The following is a 20,983-nucleotide window of genomic DNA, read 5'->3' as shown; positions in this document are numbered from 1 at the left end:
GGTTCGAAGAATTACACCGGCAAGGTCCGTAACTACGAGGGTACGGCTAGGTTCGGGAAATTTTAGATAATACTAGCGACTGGCAAGGTCCGTAAGTTCGAGGGTACGGCTAGGTTCAGCTGAGTATTTTTTAGATAGAGAGGAGGCTGTGTGCCCCATAGTAGAAGGAGGCTGTGTGCCCCATAGTAGAAGGAGGCTGTGTGCCCCATAGTAGAAGGAGGCTGTGTGCCCCATAGTAGAAGGAGGCTGTGTGCCCCATAGTAGAAGGAGGCTGTGTGCCCCATAGTAGAAGGAGGCTGTGTGCCCCATAGTAGAAGGAGGCTGTGTGCCCCATAGTAGAAGGAGGCTGTGTGCCCCATAGTAGAAGGAGGCTGTGTGCCCCATAGTAGAAGGAGGCTGTGTGCCCCATAGTAGAAGGAGGCTGTGTGCCCCACTGTGTATCGTTGTTGACTGTGTGTCATAAGACATTTTAGTTGTGTGACATAGAATTACGATTGTGTGTCGAGTGTAAGTGTGTCATTTATGACTGTGTGACATATTTGACTGTGTGATAGGATTATGACTGTGTATTGTGAGTGAGTGCGATAACTGTGTACTATTTTTGCTGTGTGATAACTGTATACTACGTTTAACTGTGTAATAACTGTGTACCATTTTGGCTGTGAATACAAACAATATTTTAAAACAGTAAATAATGAGAATTACAATTAGGAAATAAAGTTTAAATTGTGCAAACGTTAACAAAAGACACCCATAGGAGGTAATTTAAATAGATAGGCAGTGCGACGCTATGGCACATATCAGTTCAGACTAGATATGACTAGGTTCAAAGGAGACACTTAAAATTCTTTAAGACAGGGGTGACGATATGCATGAGAGTGTGAATGATAAACCTGTATACCTTGATAGAAAACGAATTGGGAATTAAAGACGTCTGTGGCTGTCCAAACTGTATAATTTGGGGATAACTGTTGGGTTTGTGGTTGCTTAAACCGTATAACCCGTTAATAACAACTGGGAACATAAAGCTAAAGTGATGAATGGCTAGTGTGACTGAACTGAAACGTTTGAGCTGATATGATTGAACTGTGGCGTTTGATGTTTGACCCTGCAAAATACTGGTTAAACAATTAGACTGAAATAATTCGGTTTATCGTTGAAATATAAATATGCACCGACTTTAACTAATTAGGTGGGAATAATTTGATTTAAATAAATAGACTAAAGTACTTTAAATAACGGCAGAATATTGGAAACGCTAAAACGAAAAACAGCTCCTCAAAAAGCCTGTTCCCACTGGACACGGAAGAGAGAGTTGCGAGGGGAGGGGCTGGAGACAGTGAGAGTGTGGCTTTTGAAAAGTCAGGAAGGACTAGGGGGTGATTTGTGTCGATTAAGAATTGGCTAAAAACACCACGAAGCGATTGTTTGAGAGGTGCCTGTGGGTTTCTGTCGATATATACGTATGAACTTGCTCACCCGAACGTAGACGTACATCATGGGTGAGAAAGTAGAGAATATTTATAATATTTGCATTTTTGGTAATTTGGCAGACGCTCTTGTCCAGAGCGACTTACAGGAGCAATTGGGGTTGGGTGCCTTGCTCGAGGGCACATCGGCAGATTTTTCGCCTGGTCGGCTCGGGGATTGGAACCGGCGACCTCTCGGTTGTTGGCGCGGCACTATTGGTCACTAAGCTGCCTGCCGCCCCATATGAGTTTAAGGTTGTGCCGTTGTTTGATCATGTGATAAGGTTTAATGGGTAATCGGACCATAACTAATGTGGTTATGGAAGTAATGTATAAATAGTGGAGAGCCAATAGGGGGCTCCATTGAACTATTATGGTTTATTTGGCATTTCAATGGCATAAGGTGAAATCTGTATGTATGAGGGGAATTCGCTTATGTTTTATTATAGTATTATGGACACTCCGTAATAAATAAACTGAACCAAACAAGACGTTACTACAGCAATAGAGGATGGTTAATGTTGTTACGTTAGTTTTTAAACCCGATGATAGAGGTAAATGCAGAACGCTGTTTGAGAGTGTGTTTTATTTTTATTTTTGAGACGAAAGGGCTGGCTAGACGGGGAGTGATGACGTGGCTGGTTATGCGACATGAAAGTATTTACTTTGAAAGCATCGCGGAATGTGTGGCGTGACTGGCGATGTATGTAGAGGGTTCCTGGTTCGAAAACAGGTAGGGACAGTAGGTAAAGCTTTCGCATTGGGGCTATAGACCTAGATTACTATGTGGATTGGGAAATGTGAAAGGTTGAATTAGATAGCTTAAGTAGAAGTATTCTAGAAAGGTCTATGAAAATATGTTACTAGGTCCTTGCCCCTTCCCCGTTGGATAGAAAGGAGCAAGGGGAGGGGTGAGAGAGAGTTCAAATGTTAGGAACATCATTAAATGTATGCTTATCAACGATAGCAAGTATTTGTTTTATTAATTAGGGCCTAATCAGAGAGAACAGTTAAAGAAATTGAATAGCGAACTGAAATGGGTTAGCGGGAAAATAGAAATAGTTGGTAAATTTTAGAACAATAATTTATTTTCGTTAAGGGGAACAAGGGATGCAAGTGGCATTGGCTGTTGTGCTGGGGGAATGGCGCCAGCCTGTGGTGGGTTCTGGATTTGTTACATAAACAAACTTATATTTTAAACTAAAGTGATGGAATAGGCTACAATTATAACATTATCAGAAAAAGGGCACAATTTAATGTGAAATAGTTATTACAATTATTATTGATAGTTATTACAGTTATTATCATTGATCCAGTAATGATAAAAGGATAGTAGAGGAAAGGCAAGGGATTAAATCTCATTTAGGGAAATAATAATAATAATAATAATAATATGCCATTTAGCAGACGCTTTTATCCAAAGCGACTTACAGTCGTGCGTGCGTGCATACATTAAGAAGAGTATGAAATATTAGGGAGAAAATACCATTAACTGAGGGATATAAAACGTTTAGCTGAAAAGAAAACAGGAATAATTTACCTTACACCCTAATATAGACATTGCATTACTTTTGATGTAACCGTGATTGTATTGGCGTGTGAAGTGTGACATTTACAGGGGGGACAGGAACAATAGAAGGGGAGACAGATTTTCCTAGGGGGTTGAACAAATAATTGATAATGGATCATTTGAGATGAGATCACATGTAGCAGAGTTAGGGTAATCAATTAAATAATCATTGTATACTCGAGGAATTTTGAGTGGTTTTATGGATTAGTTATGAGGAATTAGATTGATACAAACAATTATTGATGGGTTAGGAATGGGGATATCTGTATCATGTTTTGTGTGTACTACCATCTTTAGATTATAACCAGGAGTGGGTTCGATCCCCGGGACCACCCATACACAAAAAATGTATGCACGCATGACTGTAAGTCGCTTTGGATAAAAGCGTCTGCTAAATGGCATATTATTATTATTTATTATAAAGAGATTAGCTCATCTCATTGGAATGTTGCCCAGGGCTAGGGGGAGCAGTAGTGAAGTTAGGCAGTATTTAGGTCATAAAAGTGAGCTACCAAATTAAGTGAGGCCTGGCTATTTGTGGTTGTTTTTCAAATTGGGTTTTTCAAACAAAAAACAACACACCTAGTATGATGTTTATAAAGCCTTGTTGTTAAAATTTTAGGGGGTTTTCAGCAGGTCAAGGGTGATAGGTCTTAGTTTCAGCAGGTCTTAGAGGAGCACGCACAGTGAATTTTATGGAGTTTTTTAGGTTTTGGCTGAGTTTGGGGTATATATGATTTCTTATGAGAATGAATGTCATGAGGACTTACTGAACACTTGGGATAACTAACATTTATGAAATATTTAGAATAATGGTAATGTTTGGTATACTATGGGATGGAACAGTTCGTTAAATGATTTCAATGGCCTCTGAACTCTGTCTATTTAGAAGACGTGTATTGACCTCTTTTGTTCCTAATACCAGATTTGAATTGACGCAACTTAACAGTTGGGTGTAGGGCTGTTACGGTGACCATATTACCACCACACTGGTGGTCACGAGTCATGACCGCAGTCAAATTCTACGTGACAGTTTAGTCACGGTAACTAGGCTTCTCCTAGCTCTGATGCTGCTGATGGTCATTAGTAGCCTACCAAACTTGCTAAATACCTGGTACTCAGCACTCTATTGTCCCTCTAATCACTCTGACATCAATGCAAATGTCATCGAAAATCTAATCAAACACTTCATGAGAGCCCATGAGCTCATGTTGCCCAACATTTCTATAGGCTACGCAACTGCATGAGAAAACAGAGTTTTGTTGGCCTCTATTAAAAAGAGGAGGATCCCATCAGCTTTCTATAGGCTAGGCCTACTATATTTATTGCTCAACTTTCCTAATATTAAGCACATTGCTTCTCTTCACAACATGAGTATAGCCTACCTGGTTGGCATGAAAATGAACCACGGGAAAAGCGTCCTCCATTCGCTATTTAAGTGCATAGATTACTTATTTTTTTCCCCCTGCCCCTGTTCCGAGACAGGTGCATGATAATGGTCCATTCTAAATCAAAACTAATATCACACATATATTATTTAGTATATGTAAAGACAAGATTAAATCAAGAAGAAGTCTGATGGGTGACAATATCAGCCTATCACCTGTGAATTATATATTATCAATTGTAAATGATGCCCAGCTTGTGAGCAGTAAGGCAAGAAACAGTGCATACCTTTTTTTGTGACTTTTTCAAATCATAGTCACACAACTATGTAGCCTAGCCCATAGGCCTATATGTTTTGATAAGGTTTGTATCACAACTAAAGTGGCCAAATAACTTCTTACAATTAAGCACATTCAGCCGCTTTATAACCGGTGTAGAGACTAACTGGCATACATTGGCGGCGCATGAGTTTCAAGTTTGGGGAAACTAATTTTCACCATAAAAATGCACTTTTATAATAAAGCATTACATGCATAATCGCATTTGCGGTCACTTTTGAGAATGGTGTTTTCCCACTAATTGATTGCATTTTGGAACATTCGCGCTTATAGCCTACTGCCGTGTGCACATTGCTGCGCTAATAATGTGAAGAAATAGCCTAATAGTTTATCAACATTTTAAGCTAAACGTTCTCATCTGTTGCATCATTTCTTTTAAAAGGTTTTTTGATGCTAGCGGTTGTATTAATTTGGGATCTATCGCATCCCACAACTGTTCCAGACTCTGTTTGCAATATTTATTTCACACTGAAGGAAAAGTTGACAAATAGAATAGGTCAACTTTTGTACTATGGGGGATAGTAGATTGACATAGGCTAGTGCTTTTGCTGTTCGTTAGGCTTGTTCATCTTGTTGGCAGACGAATAGTAAATCTTCAATATGAGCCTAGGAATTCGATTAGGATGCGCGCAGTTGTGTCCCAGATGTGTCTGTCTTCACTTGTAGCCTGTGAGAAGGACCCAAGATGCTTTGAGAAGGACCCGATCACTTGACGTGCATTGGCTAATATGAATTGAGATATCTGAGAGAGCCATGTGAGTGAGAGGTGATTCGGAGCACGCAGCCGGGAGAAGGGAATTATAATTATTATATTCAGCCCAAGGGCACAATGGCCACTGGCCGCAAAAGGCAGGATTTCTTTAGGGGGCTTTACGGCCACACAAAGGGGATGCCGCCGGGTAATTCAAAGTATTATCAAGTGCTTGTCAAACTGTGAATGAGAGACTGATGAAGTGTGTGTAGCCTGCGCAAATAACTAAGCAGAGCTCATGCCTTTCATGCAACTTTTTTCATATCATCATTAGTCACATCATACAGGCTTAGAATATATTAAAAATCAAAACATATAGCCCAACCTTTGTATCACAACTAAAGTTGCATAAATAACTCTAAATTAAGCATATATGAGGACCTGTTTCTTTGTTAACTGTCCAACACAGAATAGCCGCAAATCGTTAGGAGAAAATATCCTTTCTATTTTATTCAGCTATGGTCAATTGTATTCTTCATACTATTAATTTTATTAAATAATGCCATGGAATTCTAAGCAAATATTGTCTGCTTAATGAACTAGTGTAGCCCACAGCCATATGGCATAGCCAGATCAGGGCCTAACATAAGGACAACTCAGAGTATGCTATTCTGTTCTTCTGAAATAGACTACATTTTCTTCATATCATGTTTCTTTAGACCTGTCTAAAATAAATAATGGATTTATTGGGATGGTGTAGGCTATATTAAATGGATTTATTACACTTTTTCAAAGCTTGTAGGCTATGCGTAGAAGCCAGGAGATGCTAAATGTGTTTAAGTTAATTAATGTAAATTTGCTTGACAATCACCGGCTGACAACATTTCCTGACCACCACAGCCCTAGTTGTGTGGGCCCCCCACCTCACGGAAAAACATTTTAGTGGCCCCCCTCTTTATGGCAGAGAGAAAATCATTTGTTTTAAAGTTCAATTCTTGCAATTCTACTCATTTTGCCATGTGGCATAGAGATTTATTTTGCAGTTTTACGTCACATTTCGGGCTTGAAATCTATATCCACAGTAAAACGAGTCCTATATCGACATAACCTGAAAGGCCGCTCAGCAAGGAAGAAGCCACTGCTCCAAAACCGCCATTGTCCATTTGGAAGACCCATTTGCAACCAAGCCTTAACTTCCTGACTGATGTCTTGAGATGTTGCTTCAATATATCCACATAATTTTCCTTCCTCATGATGCCATCTATTTTGTGAAGTGCACCAGTCCCTCCTGCAGCAAAGCACCCACACAGCATGATGCTGCCACCCCCGTGGAGCAGTGGCTTCTTCCTTGCTGAGCGGCCTTTCAGGTTATGTCGATATAGGACTCGTTTTACTGTGGATATAGATACTTTTGTACCTGTTTCCTCCAGCATCTTCACAAGGTCCTTTGCTGTTGTTCTGGGATTGATTTGCACTTTTCGCACCAAAGTACGTTCATCTCTAGGAGACAGAATGCGTCTCCTTCCTGAGCGGTATGACGGCTGCGTGGTCCCATGGTGTTTATACTTGCGTACTATTGTTTGTACAGATTAACGTGGTACCTTCAGGCGTTTGGAAATTGCTCCCAAGGATGAACCAGACTTGTGGAGGTCTACCATTTTTTTTCTGAGGTCTTGGCTGATTTCTTTTGATTTTCCCATGATGTCAAGCAAAGAGGCACTGAGTTTGAAGGTATGCCTTGAAATACATCCACAGGTAGACCTCCAATTGACTCAAATGATGTCAATTCGCCTATCAGAAGCTTCTAAAGCCATGACATCATTTTCGGGAATTGTCCAAGCTGTTTAAAGTCACAGTCAACTTAGTGTATGTAAACTTCTGACCCACTGGAATTTTGATACAGTGAATTATAAGTGAAATAATCTATCTGTAAACAATTGTTGGAAAAATTAGTTGTGTCATGCACAAAGTAGATGTCCTAACCGACTTGCCAAAACTATAATTTGTTAACAAGAAATTTGTGGAGTGGGTGAAAAACGAGTTTTAATGACTCTAACCTAAGTGTATGTAAACTTCCGACTTCAACTGTAGGCCATAGAAAAGACTGCATGGGACATAGAGGAGAGGAGAGAGCTAGCTAGGAATACAGTATAAGTATAGGGAAGACATAACTTGCACAGATGTAGGAGCTTAATTTGAGCCAATTTTCTATAGCAGGGAAATAACAGTAATTATTATAATTCATGGACATTTTTGTAGGGGTTGATACACTTTTCATAAGGGAAAACCAAGTCTGAACTTTCAAAGTGAAATTACAAACTTCAGAAGCCTTTTCAAACCTAAAATACACTACAAGTTTTAAATGTCCTGCATTGCAGGAATGTTCTCCTTCAACAGGGTGATCAAATTAAGATCCTACATCTGTAGGGAGTCATATCCCAAACATACCAAGACGATCACCTCTCCTGCCCTTTTGCTTGGCTGTATAAAGAGAAAGCGTACTATTTAAAATCTTTAAAATATACTTTGAGTGTTTGTTCTAGCCTGCCTAGAGTGCCAGGTGGGCAGGGTTTATAGTTTTAGGACGATTATATTGGTCCATTAAGCCAGGCATGCTCAATCAAGCCCAGATGGAGTATTTTAAATTATTTTAAATAGTATTTGTACCCAGTTCTGGAACAGACCCAGTCTACATCCCAAATGGCACCCAATTCCCTATATAGTGCACTTCTTTTGACCAGGGAGAATAGGATGCCATTTGGGATGCAGACCGAGTCAGAGTGGCATGAACACTGGTGATGAGTGGAATCAGCTACAGTAACATCAGTGTGGCACAGCAGCAAACTCTCCACTTGTTAAAGTAATGTGAGGAACGATTTACTACGATCCAGAGACACACTTTAAGCACAGCGGACGGCAGTAGGCCCTGCTTGCATTTGTGGCGAAGCAGGAACACACGAGACAACGTGTGTGCTTAATGCCAACAGCATGTGTGGAGGGAAGGGAAGGGGTGAGAGGGGAAGCAAGGGGAGACGGGGGAGACTGTAGGGGGTTCCAGGGGGAGACTCGGGGGAGGTAGAGGAGGGGGAGACCCAGGGAGGCCCTGGCAGCAGCTGAACTTGATACATTTGAACCTTGTTTCCCCGGAGAGTCTGGAGTGTTTGGAACCTTAGCACGGAACCCCCAGAACACCACAACACTTTCAAACAGCACTAACATTCCACACTCTCCTCTCTAGTGACAAATCTAAACCACAGAGAGAGATAATCAGTTACATACATACATACACACACACACACCACACACACACCATATAAATCCATGGCTGAGAGTTATGAGTGCAAGCTACAAATGATGATCAACAGAATATTGTGAGAATATAAGTGAATGAATTTCATATCCTACTTTCTGGTAAGTATTACATTATTAATAACAACAAGATAACTAATGTAAAGCATACTGTGTCCATAATAAGGATATAGGTTATAGGTTGAGAGCTTTTGTGAAAGAGCACAGTTAGAAAGATATGGCATATAGAAGCAAACCAGATGGACATCATGAAAATGATCTGAGAGGTTGAGGGTAGAGGAAGTTCAGGAGTAAAAACAAACAAAATAGAATTATTGTAAAATTGACTGTGTCCATAAAATGTATATAGTATGTACAGTGGGGAAAAAAGTGATGCAGACAATTACAATCTATCTGCAATATTAAAGCTGATCTACCCCCCCCCCCCAAAAAAAAATATAATAATATATATATTAAATTATTTCCCTCCTCTAAAGCTGTCCATAAAAAGTTGTATCTTGAAACGTTTTTAAAAGGAGCCCATATCCCATTACTGTCCCAGAAGCACAGTGCAGTGATGGTTTGTTGTGAGCCAACACTCAGCGAGGCCGCGGCACCACAGTCAGGATGACTTGACAGTTTAATGTCTATATATCAAGTCATGCCCTCACTCCATCACAGTGCTATGTGACAGAATAGAGTGCAGTAGTGATAGATAGGCATGTGTTAAAGCAGAGGTTCATGTTGTAGCTTGTTCTCTTTGTGGTTATACGCCTTACTGAAACAACAGGTCAGTAGGTTTAGCCTAAACCCTCAGTCAATCTGAAACAACGGGTCAGTAGGTTTAGCCTAAACCCTCAGTCAGTCTGAAACAACGGGTCAGTAGGTTTAGCCTAAACCCTCAGTCAATCTGAAACAACGGGTCAGTAGGTTTAGCCTAAACCCTCAGTCAATCTGAAACAACGGGTCAGTAGGTTTAGCCTAAACCCTCAGTCAGTCTGAAACAACAGGTCAGTAGGTTTAGCCTAAACCCTCAGTCAGTCTGAAACAACAGGTCAGTAGGTTTAGCCTAAACCCTTAGTCAATCTGAAACAACGGGTCAGTAGGTTTAGCCTAAACCCTCAGTCAGTCTGAAACAACGGGTCAGTAGGTTTAGCCTAAACCCTCAGTCAATCTGAAACAACAGGTCAGTAGGTTTAGCCTAAACCCTCAGTCAATCTGAAACAACGGGTCAGTAGGTTTAGCCTAAACCCTTAGTCAATCTGAAACAACAGGTCAATAGGTTTAGCCTAAACCCTCAATAAATCTGAAACAACAGGTCAGTAGATGTAAACCCTCAGTAAATCTGAAACAACAGGTCAGTAGGTTTAGCCTAAACCCTCAGTAAATCTGAAACAACAGGTCAGTAGGTTTAGCCTAAACCCTCAGTCAGTCTGAAACAACAGGTCAGTAGGTTTAGCCTAAACCCTCAGTCAGTCTGAAACAACAGGTCAGTAGGTTTAGCCTAAACCCTCAGTCAGTCTGAAACAACAGGTCAGTAGGTTTAGCCTAAACCCTCAGTCAGTCTGAAACAACAGGTCAGTAGGTTTAGCCTAAACCCTCAGTCAGTCTGAAACAACAGGTCAGTAGGTTTAGCCTAAACCCTTAGTCAATCTGAAACAACGGGTCAGTAGGTTTAGCCTAAACCCTCAGTCAGTCTGAAACAACGGGTCAGTAGGTTTAGCCTAAACCCTCAGTCAATCTGAAACAACAGGTCAGTAGGTTTAGCCTAAACCCTCAGTCAATCTGAAACAACGGGTCAGTAGGTTTAGCCTAAACCCTTAGTCAATCTGAAACAACAGGTCAATAGGTTTAGCCTAAACCCTCAATAAATCTGAAACAACAGGTCAGTAGATGTAAACCCTCAGTAAATCTGAAACAACAGGTCAGTAGGTTTAGCCTAAACCCTCAGTAAATCTGAAACAACAGGTCAGTAGGTTTAGCCTAAACCCTCAGTCAGTCTGAAACAACAGGTCAGTAGGTTTAGCCTAAACCCTCAGTCAGTCTGAAACAACAGGTCAGTAGGTTTAGCCTAAACCCTCAGTCAGTCTGAAACAACAGGTCAGTAGGTTTAGCCTAAACCCTCAGTCAGTCTGAAACAACAGGTCAGTAGGTTTAGCCTAAACCCTCAGTCAGTCTGAAACAACAGGTCAGTAGGTTTAGCCTAAACCCTTAGTCAATCTGAAACAACAGGTCAGTAGGTTTAGCCTAAACCCTCAGTCAGTCTGAAACAACAGGTCAGTAGGTTTAGCCTAAACCCTCAGTCAGTCTGAAACAACAGGTCAGTAGGTTTAGCCTAAACCCTTAGTCAATCTGAAACAACAGGTCAGTAGCTAGATGTAAACCCTCAGTAAATCTGAAACAACAGGTCAGTAGCTAGATGTAAACCCTCAGCAAATCTGAAACAACAGGTCAGTAGCTAGATGTAAACCCTCTGTGAATCTGAAACAACAGGTCAGTAGATCAGGTCTTACCACATGCTGACTCTCCATGGCTCTCCCCGGACGTGTCTACAGGATCCAGCCAGCCCAGGTTCCAGCTCTGCCACGACAACATGGTGGGCTTCACACCTAACAGAGACACACAGGAGACAAACTATTTTTAAACACTAACTGTATGTTGTTCTTATCAAAGGAAGGCACTAAAAACTGTCAGACACCAGCCACCTATGTCATAGACTGGTCTCTCTGCTACCGAACGGCAAGCGATACCAATGTACCAAGTCTGGAACCAACAACACCCTGAAAAGCTTCTACCCCCAAGCCATAAGACTGCTAAATAGTTAACTAAATAGCTACCGGGACTATCTGCATTTACCCTTTCTGGACTAACTCTTTTGACTCATCACAGCTGCTACTGTTTATTATCTATCCTGATGCGTAGTCACTTTACCACTATCTATATGTACATATCTACCTCAATTACATCGTACCCTTGCACATGGACTCGGTACTGGTATTCCGTGTATATATCAAGTTATCGTTACTCATTGTGTATTTATTCCTCGTGTAATTAATATTTTTCTAAAATGTTTATATTGTTCTCTCTGCATTGTTGAGAAGGGCCCGTAAGCAAGCATTTCACTGTTAGTCTACACCTGTTGTTTACCAAGCATGTGACAAATACATTTTGATTTGATCTTTGTTGTTCTTTGTCATTTAGAGTATGTCATTTTGTTGTTTAGAAAGTCTGTAATGCATTGAGATGTTTAACTGTACTTTAAATACAGCGTGATGTGGTTGCATGCGATGATCACCAGACCCAAACACTAACACTAACCTGATACCCAGAGGGAGATGAGGTCAGTCAGGTCTGTCTTGAAGTCATTGCCTAGACGTTCCATGGACTCAGGGAATGCTCTGTAGAACGCTCCGTAGACCGCCTGGGCCAGGCAGTCTGCATACACCTGGAACACACATAGGCTTTACTGTAACTGCTGGATTTGTCTTGTCTTGCACAAACACTCACACTTTTCTTCAAGTAAGTTACTAGCACTGATTTTGCAGATAGCAGCAACTTTTTGAAGAAGGTTCTACAAAGATTGTGATAGCTGAATGTGCTGAATGTAAATCCCTCTGGATAACAGTGTTTGTTAAATATAAGTACCTTAAAGAGCTTGTCCTTCAGGTCCATCTGAACAGTCATCAGCAGAGAGACAAAGGCTCCAGAGATACGATCAAACAACTGGCTCTCCTCCTCCACGTTAGGCTGGGAGGGTATTGACACACAGTTCCACACTGTAAGGTACTGCAGGCTACCTAACCTGACAGCATCCAACAACTACTGTACAGTCAGAACATATTCTAAAATAAGTGTTCGCACAGAGCCCTACATTTCATCCTTTACTCAACTTTATCAAGACCAATTACGTACAATATTTTGATATTTCACGTTATATTGTGCATACGTGCGTAAGACTGCCTCTGCTTAATACTGAGTATATCATAACTTAGTTGTGGAATCTGGCAGAAACCGTCAGATAAGATAATTTTCACTGCATGCTTTTTCCTCTAAATCACATTCATCTATAAATACTGTATTACCAGTGATGGATGTACTGTACTGTCTCCCCCATCATCTGCCTCATATTACTACGGATATGTATCATAGTTACATGTTTTTAGGTAGCATTGTGCGTTGATACAGTGCATCACAAAGGTTGGAGTGAAGTCACCTTAAATCTGTGGAGGAAGAACCACCAGAATGTGTCTTTGAGAACAGCCACGGACAGATCACACAGAAAGAACGGCCTCCAGATCTTCAGGAAGCCTGGCTGCAGTAAAGAATCATACACACACATGCACACACACACAGCAGGATTAATGATGATTAGCCTAACCCCAATGAGATGGAATTGTCCTGTTATGTACACAGCAATTAAATGGTAATTGCAAAGTGGTAATTACATAAGAATTGCATAAGAATTATGCTTTAGTATTTTGATAACTCATTGAAACAGGCACCATGTCCTTACCTGTTGGTAGGTAGTTAACAATTGTGTTGGTAAATACCAGCTGACACAGGAGTGTTAAATAAAGCATTACAGATAACTAGCTAATCTCTAATCTACTTCTCATTGAATACCAATCCACCCTGCCATTAAAGACTGGCACACAGCAGCATAGCTACAGTACATATGTGAGAGATTAATCATGTGTGTTTGGAATGCAGTCGAATCCGATCGCATGCACCGAGAGCGGGAGAGGGCCACATTCAATACACATGTGCTTGACGTGCATGCAAAGTTTGCATGCGATCCCTTTCTCTTTTTCCTAAAAGCTGTGACCGCTCAGGTATCTGTGAAACCTGACATAACATAACAAGTCTGCTCTCCATCACCCGGACCGACCACATCTGGCTTTCAGCGAGATGGATGGATATTAGTGTTTCTGGTCATAAATAAGACCTAGCCCAGCGCTGGTTTACTCTGCATTTCATTTGTCTCTCTGTTTCTGTATACTGTATAGTGCACTACTTTTGACCAGAACCCTATGGGAAACTCTATGGGCCCTGATTAAAAGTAGTGCACTATATAGGGAATAGGGTACCATTTGGGATGCAACCTGAGACTGTTAATACTACAGGACTTTAATAGGAGCCTGGCTACTCCTTAGATTAACATGATTGGTTGCAGAGCTGCCACAGTATTCCCCTGTGATGAGAGAGAGCAGAACACTGGCCACACCACACACACACACACACACACACTGAGTAGATATGAGATTGCAGGTACGTACATTGAAGCCTTGGGCCTCTGAGACACTGTCCAAATGTTGTAAGGCATCAGGATGTCCTGGGATGTCAGTATCCACGACTGCATCAAACCCTGGGTAGTCATAGTCCTGGAGAAACACAACTCATTAGTCTAACTAAGTAAACACCAGAGAGATAATGCCCTCATGGTGTAAAGAGCCATAAACAGACAAGACAACAGACTCACCTTGATGTCCAAGCTCCGCGACACTGCCTCACTCTGGAAATGAACAGTCAATGTTGTTGTAAATCAGAATCATCCTATATAAATTATACAATCTAATACAAATAACTATAACTGCTCCTCTGCAATTTCACTGTCTGAAAATCATTACCTGTTCTTTCATGATTCGATGTGCTCTTTCCACATACATTTTATCTGAGAAAGAAACATTGAGATAATGGCAATGTTATCACCACTTCACAGCAGCCCTGTTTCGTTGAGACTGGGTTCGAAATGCACAATTTGGCCTGATGGTGAATTTGAGAGCTGTGGGTAGTGTAGCTACTTACATTTATTAACGTCATCAAACACTGACTCCGCATTCTTGTTTTTGCTCTGTTCTTGTGAGATTATGGATGCATGTAGTTTTATTTTGGAATATAGCTCCTCTATGCTTTTGGAGAAGGACATGGCGACGTCCACTGGGAATGGCACGTTTACTTTAAAGTAGTCATATATCTGTCTGGGATGACTGTAATGTTTGAAGTGTGATGATATCTCTATATTCTCCTCAAACGCAACGGGCCAGTCAACCTACAGAAAATGTTGAGAGACCGTTTCAGTATCATGATGTAGGCCTATTTGTTATATGTGAGTATTTATGTTGATTATTATCATGTTGTTATCCATCTCAAATACCTATACAATTAACACGTTAATGTATTCTTACAGCTTAACACATGGTAGAAAACAACATTGCCTACACTATGTAATCTTGCCTGGACTGTGCTAGGAACTACTTGTTAACGTTAGCAAACGTTAAAACAACACATTGGCAGCAGTATCTAATAAATAACCATTGTTTATAAGGCTTTTCTTACCAGTCCCTGATTCCGAACAAACTTTTCAAACGTGCTCAGGATTTCTTCACCGTCCTCCAGGTCTTGTTGTTTAGCCATGTTTTGTCTCTCGTACCCTCCAAAGATGCTCAGCCCTCTGATCCTGACTGTCAAAATATTACACGTGTTCCGTTGCTAGGTAACAGCTATCATCAACATGCGCCCCGCTAACTTCTTCCGGTTAACACTTCCGGCGTAGAAAGAGTCCATGCTTGCTCTGCTTCAGAAAACATCGACAATTGCTCTAAATCAACTGGATAAAGTCACATTTTAAACAGGTAACGTTAATGAAATGTGCTTTCTGTCTTCCACTGTTAGATAAAAGCATTAGTTGTATCGCTATATGAACGTGTTTATAGCCTCAAGCTACAAGCTAATTTAGCTAGCTATCGTTAGCTGCAACAAGATTCTAGCTAATTAGCTTGTACGCTTGCACCACAGATAGCACAATGGGTTAGTTATAAAACTCTTTGCTTGCACACTTCAGTGCTGACATTACCGTTCTCCTAGCAACATGATATTATACTGGCAGTCCCCCTGCAAAGACATGCTAAACTTTGGTAATATATTTTTTTTTTAGCACTCTAGTGCAGTACAACCAAAGATGTTTATAACTAAACCAAGATAGACCACAGCCTGTCGTTTCTAATGGGAACTAATGAGTAATAGTGGGCAGAACAAACAAGGAGGTGGGCAGAGCCAAACACGAGCTAGCGAGATCCTATTTGCCCGTTCTAGCAACATCTGCATATTTCCGTTAGGGAACGCCTACTCTGTGCAAAAAACTGAAATCGCCTTTGCACGCCTAAACAACGCGATTTTTTACAACTTTGACAAAGGTTAAAGTCTACAAAACGCAGTCCACTCTGTTCATAACAGATTCTAGTTTTGGGAACAGAAAACCGTACTGAGATCAAATGTTTCATCAATGAGAAAATGTGCAGAATGTTGGCCGAAATCCATCTTCTCCAACAGCCGGCTACTCGGCTTTCTCTCATAGCCTGCTGCTGGCTTTTCACTCCGCCCACTCTATAGGTCCCAATGCAATACACTGTAATAGACTGTACATGGGATACATATTGGCTTGTAGAGAGAATATTTCGACCAGTCTCAGCTAAAGTGGGTTGGGAAATACTCAGTAGTCATTGTACTCATTGTCTTTTGTTTGGAGTGCTCCATGTGAGCATGGGTGTTGTTAATGTTGAGGGAGCACGCGCGCCTGAGCACGCATAGAAGTAGCCTACTTGTCCTGCTACGGGCAAATGTAAGAAAATGCCCATTAAATCACCACGTCCACCACTAAAAAGCTGAGCTTCTCAGTCATTTTTTCTTCACCTCACACAGTAAGTCAACAAAGTATTATTATATATATTTTTTTTCATCCATTGCGAATGATAGCCTAATAGTTCCTCACAGTAGGCCTATTTGAAAACAATTTCCAACAATCTCCCCCTCGATAATCACCAAGCCTCGGTGTGAAACAGCAAAATATCACAATCTGATGATTCCATATATTCAGTGGAAAAGTCATAAAATACCTTTCCCTTGCTCAAAAACACGGGAAACTCGGAGGGCCCGTAATAGACTCGTTGATCGTTGCAAGTTCGCTAGAGACAGCTTCCGGCCGGTTCCAGTTGATTGATTTGATACAATGTTGCACTTCACTAGTGATAGCTCAAGCCAAGACCGATAGAAAGGGAGGGAGACAGGCAGAGTATAGAGATGAATGTGAAAGAACCGGAATTTTCAGCAGTATATTTTATACTGTTTTTATTTGTCGGCTTTATGTATTTTTTATCGGCATTTAAAAAAATTGCGTCCAAAAAACGGAAATTACCAGCTAACGCAAACCCTGGTAGAGACCCTACTGAGTATTTCCCAACCCACTTTAGCTGAGACAACTTTTCTACCTTTCTCTCTACAAGCCAATATATTTCCCATGTACAGTCTATTACAGTATATTGCATTGGGCATTCAAGATGGGACTGAGAACGAAGTGCTGCTGGGTATGTAGGACACAGTCCCACTCCAAACTAACCATATTTGGTCAGTAGAGAAACTACTGAGTATTTCCCACCCCACTTTAGCTGAGATGGTTAGAAAAGTTCTCTCTCTATAGACCAATATTCTCAACATACAAGTGTCAACATTGTATTTTTTAATTATTGGTATTAATAATGTATTTAAAACCTTTTTTCCCCTTTTTTTAAATATATATATAAATGACTCATTGCATTTTCTTGTCACAATAGAAGTGGCCATTGATTTAAAATTCTATATCTTTTGAGTTCTCATTACCATACGAAAGTGATGTCATTGTTTGTGCTGCTGGCAGAATACTAATAGTGTAGCTACTGCCGCTTTCCAGACATCATTTGACTATAGCACACATACATAACGTATTTGTTGTTATTTGCTTAGTAGCGAGTCAGCTACCGAGCTAACTGGTATAACTACGTCCCAGGCTGTGCACCTGATTCTCCAGTTTGATGGTTTGTTTGTTGTCAGTCAGCAGGATGTCCAGTTCGGACGTGTCCTCCTCTCCCAAATCAACACAGGCTAAAACCCAACATCCTGACAACAACTCCAAACCAGTAACCAAACAGAACCCTGTCCCTGCCTCCCCTCCCCTCCGTGGTCTGAAGCTGGCCCCCCACAGGGTGCTGGAGCAGGCACAGCAGAGGGGCAGGCTGAAGTGTTCTAGCTGCGGAGGCTCCCGGATGTTCTTCTGCTACACCTGCTGTTCTTTAGTGGGCGTCAGCCAGCAGGAAATCCCCTCCGTCAAGGTCAGGGAAAGATCTGGGTCTCGGTTCACCTTATTGGTCCTATTATGCACAACACAACACAGGCTTGTAGTGGTTTAATCTGATTGGTCTTATTAAAGCACTAGCCTGCAGAGATGGGTGTCAGAGATAGTAGTACTACTTACGGTGCCTCACACACAAGATTGAAGTGTTCTTCGGTTCTGGTGCAGATGCAGGCTTTTGTTACAGCCCAGCATGAAAGAACACATCTGATTCAAGTAATTATCAAGCTTATGGTGTAGGTATAGATACACGTTTTAGACACAATTCACAGTACATGTGTTGACTGTTGTTAATAGCTGAACTGTAATTGATGAACATGGTTGGTCACACTGTAAAGTTCCTCTAACTGTGTAATTGATGAACATGGTTGGTCACACTGTAAAGTTCCTCTAACTGTTGTGTTTGCAGCTCCCTATAAAGATTGACATCATCAAGCATCCCAGTGAGGTTGATGGGAAGAGCACAGCCATACACGCCAAGATCCTCGCTCCTGATGATGTCACCATCTACACCTACCCCTGCATACCTGAGTATGAAGATGAAACAGACAAAGTTAGTCAGCTTTCCTCATCTTCATATGAACAAATATACAGAGAACAACTTGAGCCTTTGATAAACAGTTTGTCTACCATATCATATACATACAAATGAATGTCATTCTAACGTAACCTGATTAGATAACAGTAATACCATTTGTATTATGTTGACTTGAAATTACAAGTATTATGTGCGTGTTCGTGTGTGTGCGTGCATGTTTAGGTAGTGCTGGTGTTCCCTGGTCCTGGATCAGTCTCGGTGGAGGAGATGTCGCAGAGATTACAGAACCTGGCTGACATGAAGTCAGTTGCCTCCCCAGAGGAGGAACCTTCCCCGAAGAGGCCCAGAGCTGAGGAGGCGCCAGGGGCCACACAGCAGGCTGAGGGACAGACATCAGGGGCCACACACACAGAAGAGAGGGGAGGGGAAGCAGGGTTAGAGGGCCAAACTGAGACACCAGGGGCCTGTCCCCTCCAGAGAGTGGTGTTCATCGACAGCACATGGAACCAGACCAACAGAATCATCACAGATGAGAGACTACAGGGTAATTATGATAGATATAGCATTGATGTAGCTTAAAGTGCTGTACATTATGAGGGGGACCTACTTTGTTATTACCTAGTTATAGCCTACAACTAAAGCCCAGAGTTTTTACTGGTCGGGTCACAACGTGAACAGTAAAAACTCCTGGCCCTGCTAATGACTGATGGACTGTTCCTCTCTCTGTCCCTGCAGCGTTGCTCCGTGTGGAGCTAAAGCCCTGCTAATGACTGATGGACTGTTCCTCTCTCTGTCCCTGCAGCGTTGCTCCGTGTGGAGCTAAAGCCCTGCTAATGACTGACGGACTGTTCCTCTCTCTGTCCCTGCAGCGTTGCTCCGTGTGGAGCTAAAGCCCTGCTAATGACTGACGGACTGTTCCTCTCTCTGTCCCTGCAGCGTTGCTCCGTGTGGAGCTAAAGCCCTGCTAATGACTGTTCCTCTCTCTGTCCCTGCAGCGTTGCTCCGTGTGGAGCTAAAGCCCTGCTAATGACTGATGGACTGTGCCTCTCTCTGTCCCTGCAGCGTTGCTCCGTGTGGAGCTAAAGCCCTGCTAATGACTGATGGACTGTTCCTCTCTCTGTCCCTGCAGCGTTGCTCCGTGTGGAGCTAAAGCCCTGCTAATGACTGATGGACTGTTCCTCTCTCTGTCCCTGCAGCGTTGCTCCGTGTGGAGCTAAAGCCCTGCTAATGGCTGATGGACTGTTCCTCTCTCTGTCCCTGCAGCGTTGCTCCGTGTGGAGCTAAAGCCCTGCTAATGACTGATGGACTGTTCCTCTCTCTGTCCCTGCAGCGTTGCTCCGTGTGGAGCTAAAGCCCTGCTGATGGACTGTTCCTCTCTCTGTCCCTGCAGCGTTGCTCCGTGTGGAGCTGAAGACCAGGAAGACATGTTTCTGGCGCCATCAGAAGGGTTCTCCACACACCTACCTGGCAACCATAGAGGCTGTCTACTACTTCCTCAAGGACTACCAGGAGTTGTGTCTGAGACAGGAGTACACAGGACAGTACGACAACCTGATGTATTTCTACTGTTACCTACACACACTGATCAACAATGCTAAGACAACCGCTGGGAGACGCTGAGACTGCAGGGAGGAGAGAGAGACAGAGAGAGGCCAAAACTACCGCAGGAAGACGCTGAGACTGGAGACAAGAACCTACCTACACACAATCACCACCAAGGCCAAAAAATATATAATCGCTGACAACCTTTTTATGAGAGTAAAGTAGGTCAGATAAAAAAATGTCACAACAGGCCTGATGTAAACTTTCCAAATGTCGACAAAACAATACTCTAGACAAGGTGGGGTCTTTTTGTGTCGGTAAAATGTATTATGCGAGAAATGGCGGTGGAAACGCTTTTAGGCGCAAATATTGTGATATGTTGATATGCATTTTATTAGGCTACAGGTTAAATATGTTATGAACTTCACAGGGTGGTGAAAGTGCAAGGTGATGAGCTTGATGCTCCTTTCCAATAAATATTGGGGGTCGTATTCTGGTGATGATCGATGCTTTGCTGCCGTTTGACAAATAAAAAATAATCTCGCTCTTTCGTCCATAATAATCTCATCACGTAGGCTATACCCACACTGTATCTGCGAGTGCCAGCTGTTGGCTAGAGCGCACATGCCAAGACCAGAGTGGAACCATTTGCTATATAACGCAACATTTGTTGGGACGAAACCATCAGTAGAGTTACAAAAATGTGATGAAAACCAATTACATTTTTTACAGTTATTTTTATGTGCACTACATCACACATACTTTTATCCACAACAAGTCAATTTGATGAAAACATGTCTCTGGTGGGAAACCACATTGTTTTTATGCAGATTTTAGAATATTCGAATGGAACTCGTTCATTGGATGGAAACCTAGCTACTGTCTAAAACTCTGAGCCAGGAGAACTGTGATATTTATGTAGAGAGGACTACTAAGTACAGATCTAATTAGATCAAAACTGTTTGATGAAACTCTTGGTGCTGTCTATGTCAGTGATTCAG

General features: G+C 41.8%; 2 protein-coding genes across 2 annotated transcripts in view; one reads left to right on the top strand and one right to left on the bottom strand.

The window, feature by feature from the left end:
* LOC311111385 (protein FAM227B-like) overlaps positions 1 to 15,156 on the bottom strand; it is a gene marked incomplete at both ends in the record, with an annotated part of 62,825 nt that extends 47,669 nt beyond the window's left edge. The window contains 9 exons of the mRNA XM_084154102.1: positions 11,256 to 11,351; positions 12,061 to 12,187; positions 12,388 to 12,489; positions 12,956 to 13,054; positions 14,019 to 14,123; positions 14,222 to 14,254; positions 14,370 to 14,413; positions 14,548 to 14,791; positions 15,079 to 15,156. Of these exons, the coding sequence (XP_084010228.1) occupies positions 11,256 to 11,351; positions 12,061 to 12,187; positions 12,388 to 12,489; positions 12,956 to 13,054; positions 14,019 to 14,123; positions 14,222 to 14,254; positions 14,370 to 14,413; positions 14,548 to 14,791; positions 15,079 to 15,156 (928 nt within the window). The remainder of the gene's footprint in view (positions 1 to 11,255; positions 11,352 to 12,060; positions 12,188 to 12,387; positions 12,490 to 12,955; positions 13,055 to 14,018; positions 14,124 to 14,221; positions 14,255 to 14,369; positions 14,414 to 14,547; positions 14,792 to 15,078) is intronic.
* Positions 15,157 to 15,286: 130 nt separating this feature from the next.
* LOC311111580 (tRNA-uridine aminocarboxypropyltransferase 1-like) lies at positions 15,287 to 20,954 on the top strand. Its single transcript, XM_084154338.1, has 5 exons — positions 15,287 to 15,374; positions 17,605 to 17,882; positions 18,312 to 18,455; positions 18,663 to 18,984; positions 19,831 to 20,954. Exons 2-5 carry the CDS (start codon positions 17,613 to 17,615, stop codon positions 20,058 to 20,060), a joined length of 966 nt encoding a protein of 321 aa, XP_084010464.1. The 5' UTR covers positions 15,287 to 15,374; positions 17,605 to 17,612; the 3' UTR covers positions 20,061 to 20,954.
* The last annotated feature ends 29 nt before the right edge of the window (positions 20,955 to 20,983 follow it).

This window comes from Coregonus lavaretus (assembly GCF_964263955.1).
Source record: "Coregonus lavaretus genome assembly, chromosome: 37".
Classification (NCBI taxonomy): Eukaryota; Metazoa; Chordata; class Actinopteri; order Salmoniformes; family Salmonidae; genus Coregonus; species Coregonus lavaretus.
The sequence above is the reverse complement of the archived record's forward strand: the minus strand, read 5'-3'. Positions and strand labels throughout refer to the sequence as shown.

What these genes read in the sequence shown, in the direction of transcription:
- LOC311111580 (XM_084154338.1), top strand. Translation starts at nt 17,613, where the DNA reads ATGTCCAGTTCGGACGTGTCCTCCTCTCCCAAATCAACACAGGCTAAA. An exon ending in ATGAAGATGAAACAGACAAA is followed by an intron (nt 18,456 to 18,662) that starts GTTAGTCAGCTT and finishes GTGCATGTTTAG; the next exon opens with GTAGTGCTGGTGTTCCCTGG. An exon ending in CACAGATGAGAGACTACAGG is followed by an intron (nt 18,985 to 19,830) that starts GTAATTATGATA and finishes CTGTCCCTGCAG; the next exon opens with CGTTGCTCCGTGTGGAGCTG.